At 47.8% G+C, this 10,293-nt stretch overlaps 1 protein-coding gene across 2 annotated transcripts in view; it reads right to left on the reverse strand.

Moving 5' to 3' along the window:
• Positions 1–6,626, reverse strand: part of GAN (gigaxonin) — a 69,918-nt gene extending 63,292 nt beyond the window's left edge. The window contains exon 1 of one of the 2 annotated variants that reach the window (XM_078785400.1): positions 6,334–6,626. In XM_078785400.1, the coding sequence (XP_078641526.1) occupies positions 6,334–6,584 (251 nt within the window). In that variant the 5' untranslated portion in view covers positions 6,585–6,626. Of the gene's footprint in view, positions 1–1,668; positions 1,772–6,333 lie in introns of those variants that run through there. The other variant, XM_078785399.1, reaches the window with a different exon arrangement.
• Positions 6,627–10,293: the final 3,667 nt, after the last annotated feature.

Consider the following 10,293-nt stretch of genomic DNA (forward strand, 5'->3'; position numbering starts at 1 on the left):
GATTGTTCTCAATTATTGCTGACACCGAGTCTAAAAGTAAAACCATCGATAAAAATGAAATCATATGGTGAGTTAGATTGGAGATAAAGGCGTGAGAGAGACTCAATGGCCTTGAAGTTACAGGCCTTTGAGAATTCATTTCGTTCTATAAACGGCAACTTTCATCGGATTTTCTTCCCGTTTTTTTTCAACCGAGTCTAAAACTATGTTAGCGACTGTGAAAAATGAAATGATTTATCGAATTTGATTTGAAATAAAACTGGGGGAGAGCAAGACACCACGGGCCTACAAAACAGGACTCAAAGCTATGCGAGTTAATAAAATGGTGGATATTTGTTTATAGCCACTCCCAGAATGGGTGGAGCTATGGGTGGAGCTACTCTGCAAACCGAGTAAGCCACACCCCGGACAGACACCCAACAGATAGACAGACAGACAGACAGAATCATCTACGGCTATTATAATATAGATTTTCTATCTCATTTCAAGGTCAGTAACCTTCGTTTTGACATTTCCGGGCCTGGCCTGTCTGGGCCTGTTTCGGTTATAGTCCGTCCTTTGTCATTGAATACCGCTCGCTCGTGAACCATCGTCGTCTTTTGACTTGTTTTTTTTAAAGTTCAAAACCACCTCAGCTCCAATATAGACAGGGGAATGTACATAATATATAATTGTATTAAAAGATAACATTTATTCTTCCCAATATTAGGCTTTCCCAAATCTAGACACATTAAAGTCAGCTTTTGCTGAATCAGTACAAAATACTTTTCAAGAATTCTCTCTGTCAACAAATTTAAAACAATACAAATGCAACCATTTCACATACAAGGTGAATGACACAGCAATATATAAACACCATGATCATGAACACAAACTATACAAAACAAAGAAAACCAAGAAAACAGTCTGCTTGAAAACAAAGAAAACAAATCATAAACGTTGAAATGTGTCCTTTCATGTTGGTTCTATGAGGCACAGCAGTTCCCCAAGCAAGTTTGGACAGGAAGAGCCTCATGAAACAGACGCTAAACTGGGAGTGACTCGCACCAGGGTAAAACCTTCAGTTAATGAAAACACAGCTGTACAAAAAGCCAACTTTAAAACCGTACCCAGGCGTGCATGGTAATCCCGATGTCTCATCCTCAAAGTGCATAAATACTCAGATTTCATAAAATATACCGCACTTGCCACCACTTTCTCAACAGCAGCAATCTTTAAACTGTCGGGCTGTGGACACTCTCTCACTCCCTATATAATTAATTGTCAGGATGAGCTCAACTTGCGACTCGGCCCTTTCAACCCGCACACCCCGTGGAAAGTCAGACAGGTAGCCGAGACAAATTCACATCCGAGCTGCCCGAACCTGTCGGGTTTGTCCAGCCCGACGTACAGGATCAAGTCCACGCAAGGCAGAAACGATAGTGCGAGAGAGAATTGTGTGATTGGTTTCATTCACTTGTTAAATTATGGCATGTTGGTGTTCGCATCTGAACCCCAAGGTCATGATGGCCATTATGTATGGAGTAATATCCTTGCAAATTAAGTTAAATAAAATTCATATCTACTGATGTCTGTGTTCTGCATGAAATTTCTGTACAAGCTACCTCATGAGCCTTCGATTAATAATGATAATAATTTAACAATTTAGGAAAAAAAAAAAAAAAAAACCTTCAGAGGCCATTTTCCCCGCAAAGCGGGGGTTGGCCTTTTTCGGGCACCGTGGTTGTTGTTGTTTTTCTTGGTCCCCTTTTTGAAGCAATGTTTTACGGCCAGATGCCCTTCCTGCCGCCAACCCTGTTTGTGACAAGCAGGGAATTACAAGTGAACTGGTACTCAATTTGCCGACCTCGGAAGGATGACAGGCTGAGTCAACCCCCCCTGGCGTTAATTCAGCGATCGACCGGGATTCAAACCCAGGATTCTGGGATCCTAAGCTGGCACCCTAACCGCTAAGCCAACACCAGGCTCAATTTAACAATATTATATAATAATAAAATAATAATAATAATATCAGTAATCATTGATGTTGGATTGAAAAACTATAAAATTCTAAACAAGCAAAAAGTGTGCTTTTATTTTTTGTAGCATTTTATGCTGTTTTTCAATTGACATAGGGGTGAGGGGTGGAGGCGGGTGGTTTGGGGGAGTGGTAGGGAGAATGAGTGGAGGAGAGAGCGAGAGAGTATTTAATTCCTCTTCAGAATTAAATCTGATGTAATGTTAATTCTGGGCCATCCTACAAGAGGGGAAATGCCAACACGCATGAGCCATGGCTTGAAGATGCTCATCAGCGTTCAATTACATGAACTCACGGAATATGAAATCAAACTAGAGAGTTAATAGAACATCTCACCCCTCGTGCTTTTGAGAAACGAGGACATGCGTGGGGTCTGCGGGCGGAAAATTTGATCGCTTGTGATGTGAAATGCCGTAATATTTTGTCCAAGTACTACTAAACGGAAGTGTTTAGAAAGTGCTAAGAAAGCGATTTGTGTTCTCATGTTCCAGTATATAATTTGGTTGAAATAAAATAAAGATTTTAGAGGTTATAGAAAAAGAAATTCGGAAGTTTACTGTCGTTGGTGCCGAATCTTTTACACTAACCTATCTAACATGTTACATGAGTTACTCCTGCCTGTTTGTGTCCTTTTATGACGTCCGTAAAAAGCGTAAATTTCCTGCTTCGAATTTTTTTCAATTGATTGCCAGACAAACAGACAGACTAAAATTTTTAAAAAATATCACCACTCTGTGCATGCGCAATCGGGTCAAATCGAGAGCCAAAGTACTGCTAAACTACGGGTTTGTTTTCCGATTTGTTTTCAAAATACAACGCTCAGATTATCTTGCGGTGGTGTAACGATGCACTCACTCATTTACCACCCTGAATGACGACAGGTATTCTGCCTACGACACAAACAAATATATAACAACAACAAGACTCATCGTACGAGATATAAAACAATAGAAACCTGAACACACCACACCTCCTGTGATGATCACATCAGTGTTTATGTACTGCAAACAATACGTAATTTACAAAAGAAATTTATACAAATAATATACGTACAGTATTTATAGTTGAAGACGTTCCATGAAGGAGGCACATTATATAATGATATAAATGTATAAAATATCACTAATTATAAATACGAGTCACCTTAATTATTTATTTGTATACACCTCCGACCATCACATATGTTTGTAGAACCTAACATCCTCTCCTCGGTACCTCCAGCAACAAGGCAACTACTGAAACTACCAACAGTGTGACCAGGTCGGATACATAACAATTACCACACAACAATATCCTCACCACGAAGAGGTAAATACCACTCGACAGGTTCACAGGAAACCGGCTGAACATCACACATAATCAGCTTTAGCTCATCCTCTGACCACATGAATAAACCACGGTGATAACACTAACCAGTAAACAATCTAAACTTTACACATCATCAACTCTACCTCATCCACTCACCACATGAATCAACCACACCGATAACACCAACCAGAAAACAATCTCAACTTTGCACATCACTTTTACCTCATCCTCTCACCACATGAATCAACCACATCAATAACACCAACTAGTAAATAATCTCAACTTCACCTCCACTCACCACAGGAATCAACCACATCGATAACACAAACTAGTAAATAATCTCAACTTTACCTCCTCTCACCACATGAATCAACCAGTAAACAATCTCAACTTTACACATCACCTTTACCTCATCCTCTCACCACACCGATAACACCAATTAGTAAATAATCTCAACTTTACACATAATCACTTTTACCTCATCCGCTCACCACATGAATCAACCACACCGATAACACCAACCAGTAAACAATCTCAACTTTACACATCATCAGCTTTACCTCATCCTCTCACCAACTAGTAATCTCAACTTTACACATCACTTTTACCTCATCCTCTCACCACATGAATCAACCACACCGAAAACACTAAATAGTAAACAATCTCAACTTTACACATCAGCTTTTCCTCATCCTCTCACCACACTGATAACACGAACTAGTAAACAATCTCAACTTTACACATCAGCTTTACCTCAACCTCTCACCACACCGATAACACCAAGTAAACAATCTCAACTTTACACATCAGTCATTATCAGCTTTACCTCATCCTCTCACCACACCGATAACACGAACTGGTAAACAACCTCAACTTTACACATCAGCTTTACCTCATCCTCTCACCACACCGATAACACCAACTAGTAAACAATCTCAACTTTACACATCAGCTTTACCTCATCCTCTCACCACACCGATAACACGAACTAGTAAACAATCTCAACTTTACACATCAGCTTTACCTCATCCTCTCACCACACCGATAACACCAACTAGAAAACAATCTCAACTTTACACATCAGCCTTACCTCATCCTCTCACCACATCCGATAACACGAACTAGTACCTAAACAATCTCAACTTTACACATCAGCTTTACCTCATCCTCTCACCACACCGATAACACGAACGAGTAAACAACCTCAACTTTACACATCATCAGCTTTACCTCATCCTCTCACCACACCGATAACACGAACTAGTAAACAATCTCAACTTTACACATCAGCTTTGCCTCATCCTCTCACCACACCGATAACACCAACTAGAAAACAATCTCAACTTTACACATCAGCCTTACCTCATCCTCTCACCACACCGATAACACTAACTAGTAAACAATCTCAACTTTACACATCAGCTTTACCTCATCCTCTCACCACACCGATAACACCAACTAGTAAACAATCTCAACTTTACACATCAGCTTTACCTCATCCTCTCACCACACCGATAACACCAACTAGTAAACAACCTCAACTTTACACATCAGCCTTACCTCATCCTCTCACCACACCGATAACACGAACTAGTAAACCTCAACTTTACACATCATCAGCTTTACCTCATCCTCTCACCACACCGATAACACGAACTAGTAAACAATCTCAACTTTACACATCAGCTTTACCTCATCCTCTCACCACACCGATAACACCAACTAGTAAACAATCTCAACTTTCCACATCAGCCTTACCTCATCCTCTCACCACACCGATAACACGAACTAGAAAATAATCTCAACTTTACACATCAGCCTTACCTCATCCTCTCACCACATCGATAACACTAACTAGTAAACAACCTCAACTTTACACATCAGCTTTACCTCATCCTCTCACCACACCGATAACACCAACTAGTAAACAATCTCAACTTTACACATCAGCCTTACCTCATCCTCTCACCACATCGATAACACTAACTAGTAAACAATCTCAACTTTACACATCAGCTTTACCTCATCCTCTCACCACACCGATAACACGAACTAGTAAACAATCTCAACTTTACACATCAGCTTTACCTCATCCTCTCACCACACCGATAACACCAACTAGTAAACAATCTCAACTTTCCACATCAGCCTTACCTCATCCTCTCACCACACCGATAACACGAACTAGAAAACAATCTCAACTTTACACATCAGCCTTACCTCATCCTCTCACCACATCGATAACACTAACTAGTAAACAACCTCAACTTTACACATCAGCTTTACCTCATCCTCTCACCACACCAATAACACCAACTAGTAAACAATCTCAACTTTACACATCAGCTTTACCTCATCCTCTCACCACACCGATAACACCAACTAGTAAACAATCTCAACTTTACACATCAGCTTTACCTCATCCTCTCACCACACCGATAACACCAACTAGTAAACAATCTCAACTTTACACACCAGCTTTACCTCATCACTCTCACCACACCGATAACACGAACTAGTAAACAACCTCAACTTTACACATCAGCCTTACCTCATCCTCTCACCACACCGATAACACGAACTAGTAAACAATCTCAACTTTACACATCAGCTTTACCCCATCCTCTCACCACACCGATAACACGAACTAGTAAACAACCTCAACTTTACACATCAGCTTTACCTCATCACTCTCACCACACCGATAAAACGAACTAGTAAACAATCAACTTTACACATCAGCTTTACCTCATCCTCTCACTACACCGATAACACCAACTAGTAAACAATCTCAACTTTACACATCAGCTTCACCTCATCCTCTCACCACACCGATAACACCAACTAGTATTAGTAAACAATCTCAACTTTACACATCAGCTTTACCTCATCCTCTCATCACATGAATCAACCACACCGATAATACTAATTAATAATAGCCAACCTTGCAGATCACCCCATTTAAACCGCTAATGTACTCGGGGCCTGTTCCCTCCTCAAATGCGCACCTGAGGTAGGGGCTCATGGCAACTAACAGACTTCGCTGTATCGGGATCTCCTGACCATCGACCACCAGCACGGAGTCGCAGTACTGCGGGTCCTCCCGGAAGGACCTCATGCTATCCAGAAGCTTGCTGGCATGTTGCGGGTCTTTGATGGTCACGACGTCGCTCTCTTTCGCTGTTGCACCTTTCGCATCACCATTACTTTTCCATTGTGAATCCTGACGAGTCCGTGGAGCAACTGATTTCTCCGCCATGCCACTTCCCAAACACAGGCACGTGGTGCGTACGAGACGCCTTAAACGTGAGCACGCGCCACGCAGGGGAAGGAGGGGCCTGTTGGCTTCTTCTTCTCCTCTTTTCACACTTGAACTGTTTTTTCTCCATATACTTCTTCTTCTTCTTCTTCTTCTTCTTATTTCGAGTTTATGGCGTTTTCAGAGCCGCGAGGCTCTATACACGCCACGCGCCTGAACATAACTGTGTTGAAAAGAAAATATATTGAAAAGGAGGCCTATGGGATATCCATAAAACTATATTGGTCTCCTACACGTCTTCTTCTTCTTCTTCTTCTTATTATTATTATTATTATTATTTTTCTCCTTCTTCTTCTTCGTGCCCATCTTCATCTTCTTCATCTAATCCTCTGCACTTACGAATCTTCTCTGTTGTTGGATGAAGAGATCTACAAGATGAATACTAGAACAGCATTAGTAGAGCGCAAACCTCCGCCAGGCTGAACAGTTTATGTTTTGTTTCCCACTGATATGTTGGATCTGGATCCACACATGAACCATTGAACATCAAATCAGCTTCTGTTCTTGTCACCAAACCAGTTCATCCACCAAGTTTTGTCATAATCCATCCATTACGTTTTGAAATTTAATGCTGTATTGCACACGTTTTGACAATTTGGTATTTAATTGCACATTGTGGCGGACACATTGTCAGTGGGCAATAATTCCGCGCACCAGTGGGTGGCGCGAGCGTCCGGGCGTGGAAGCGCAGCACGGGCCACGCCCGGAGCGAAGGCGTCACGAGGCGCAGGGTGGAACTGAGGACATGCCCCGCCTTTCGGCCGACCGGCCACGCCCGGGGGCAAGGCGTGGCCTCGGGACATATATGCGGGCTCTAAGCTCGAGCCCGCCCAGTGCTTACGTGCGAGCTGTTAATAAAGTGTTTCAGTTTGTACAACGCGTTGTGGCCTACCTTCTTGGCAAACGAATTGTGTGTGCACAGCACCACACTGGTGACCCCGACTGGTTCAGCCGTAGCTGACCCCTGAACGCGCCATGGCTACCAACGCTGTCGCCGTCAAACTCCCGGAGTTCTGGGAAGCGCAAGCCGACGTTTGGTTTGTGCAGGCCGAAGCTCAATTCCAGCTCCAGGGCATCACGGCGGACGACACCATGTACTACCACGTGGTCGCCGCCCTCGGGCCCGGCACTGCCGCCCGCGTCGTGTCCATCCTTTGGCGCCCGCCGGGTCACCACAAGTACGCGGCGCTCAAACGTTTCCTCCTCGCCACGTTCGGGCTCATGGAGACCGAACGCGCCGACCGCCTCCTGGACCTTCCCGCCCTCGGCGACACACGACTATCCGTTCGGATGGATTTTATGTTGTCCCTGCTTGGAGACCAGCGCCCGGATTTCCTTTTCCACGCGATTTTCCTCCGCCAGCTACCTGCGCAGGTGCGGCTCGCGCTGGCCGGTTCGAACTTAACGGAACCCCGCGTCCTGGCTGGAGAGGGGGACAAATTTTTCGCGGCCTGTGACACGCGGTCGATGTACGGTGCTGCCGTAGTGGATCCCGGTGCGGAGGCTACAGCGCCCCCTGTTTCCCTCGTGGCCGCTGCTACGCCCCGCCCACCACCGCCGCCACCACCACCGCCGGCACGGCCGCCGCGGCAGCCATCACCGCAAACCTGGTGCTACTATCATGCCAGGTTCGGCCGCAAGGCTAGAGCGTGCCGCCCGCCGAGTTCTTTCGACGGGTCGGGAAACGACCGGGCCGGCGCTCACTTGCGGCCATGAGCGTCGGCCATTCCGGCAGCCTCCTGTTCATCACAGACACCTCGTCCGGTCGTCGTTTTCTGTGCGACACGGGAGCGCAGGTAAGCGTCCTCCCTGCCTCCGCGTCCGACAAGCAAGCCGCGGGCCGGGGCCCCGCCTTGCTCGCTGCCAACGGAACACCCATCCGCACATTCGGGAAGCGTTACCTTTCGCTGCGTTTCGGAGGGCAGTGCTTCAAATGGTCTTTCGTCACCGCCAGCGTGCCAATGGCCCTGCTCGGTGCGGACTTCCTTTGTGCGAATGGGCTGTTGGTGGACATTAAGCGTCGATGCCTCGTCCAGGCCGAAAGCTTCAGCTCGCTCGCTTGTTTGCTGAGCGGCTCTTTGAGCAGCTTGCTGAGCGGCTCACCGAGCGGCTTACCAAGCGGCTTGCTGAGCGGTTCCGTCCTGGCGAAGTTAGTCTGTACGCTTCCGGCAGCGGACGAGTTTACCCGCCTCCTCGCCAGTTTCCCGGCACTCACGCGGCCCACCTTTTCAGCGGTGGCCGTCAAACACGGGGTGGAGCACCATATCCCCACCGTCGGACCACCGGTCTATGCCCGGGCGTGCCGCTTCGACCCCACGAAGCTCGCCGTGGCGAAAGCGGAGTTCGCCACGCTGGAGCGGCTGGGCATCATACGGCGCTCCAACAGCGCATGGGCCTCTCCTCTGCACATTGTGCCCAAGCCCGGCGGCAGATGGCGGCCGTGCAGTGACTACCGCCAGCCCAACGACGCCACCACCCCCGACCGCTACCCGGTCCCGCATATTCAGACCTTTTCCGCCCGGTTGGCGAACACGACCATTTTCTCCAAGGTGGACCTCATCCGTGGCTACCACCAGGTCCCCGTACAACTGGACGATGTACCGAAGATGGCCGTCATCACACCTTTCGGCCTCTTCGAGTTCTTGCGGATGCCCTTTGGGTTGAAAAATGCGGCCCAAGCGTTCCAGCGGCGCATGGACAGCGTCTTGCGTGACTTGTCCTTCATTTACGTCTACCTGGACGACATCCTAGTCGCGAGTGCGTCCCGGGAGGAGCACCTGCTCCATCTCTGCACGCTCTTCAAACGCCTGGGCCAGCACGGCCTGATAATCAACCCCACGAAGTGCCGTTTCGGCGTCACCGCCATCGACTTCTTGGGGCACCGCATCACCAGGCACGGGGCCATCCCTTTACCGGCCAAGGTGGAGGAGGTCAGGAGTTTCCCGCACCCCCGCACGATCAAGGGGCTCCAGGAATTCCTGGGCATGGTGAATTTTTATCACCGCTTCGTGCCCCACGTCGCCCAACTCTTGCGCCCCCTGCACGAGGCCCTCCGGGGGAAGCCGGGCAAAGGTGACATCGCCTGGACAGAGCCGATGGCCGCGGCGTTTGCGGGCGCAAAGCTGGCCTTGGCCAACGCCACCATGCTGGCGCACCCGGCGCCCGATGCACCAATCGCCCTCACCACCGTCGCGTCGGACTACGCGGTGGGCGTGGTGCACGAGCAGTGGGTGAGTGGTGCTTGGCAGCCGCTGGCGTTTTTTAGCCGGCAGCTCCGCCCGCACGAATGCCGGTACAGCACCTTCGACCGCGAGCTGCTCGGGCTCCACCTGGCGGTCCAACACTTCTGCCATCTTCTCGAGGGCCGCCCGTTCACGGCCTTCGTCGATCACAAGCCCTTTGTTTTCGCGATGGCCAAGGTTGCCGAGCCATGGTCGGCCCGGCAGCAACGTCACCTCTCTGCCGTGACCGAGTACACGACGGACATCCGTCACGTCGCGGGTAAGGACAACCCGGTGGCAGATTGCCTTTCCCGGTCCGTCGCATACGCGGTCCACTTCGGGATCGACTATGCCCGAATGGCAGAGTACCAGACCGCTGACCCCAACGTCCAGGCCTTGCGGACCGCTGTCACGGGCCTCCGAGTCAC

The sequence above is a fragment of the Myxine glutinosa genome, chromosome 10, assembly GCF_964187855.1.
Source record: "Myxine glutinosa chromosome 10, kmMyxGlut1.1, whole genome shotgun sequence".
Lineage (NCBI taxonomy): Eukaryota > Metazoa > Chordata > Myxini > Myxiniformes > Myxinidae > Myxine > Myxine glutinosa.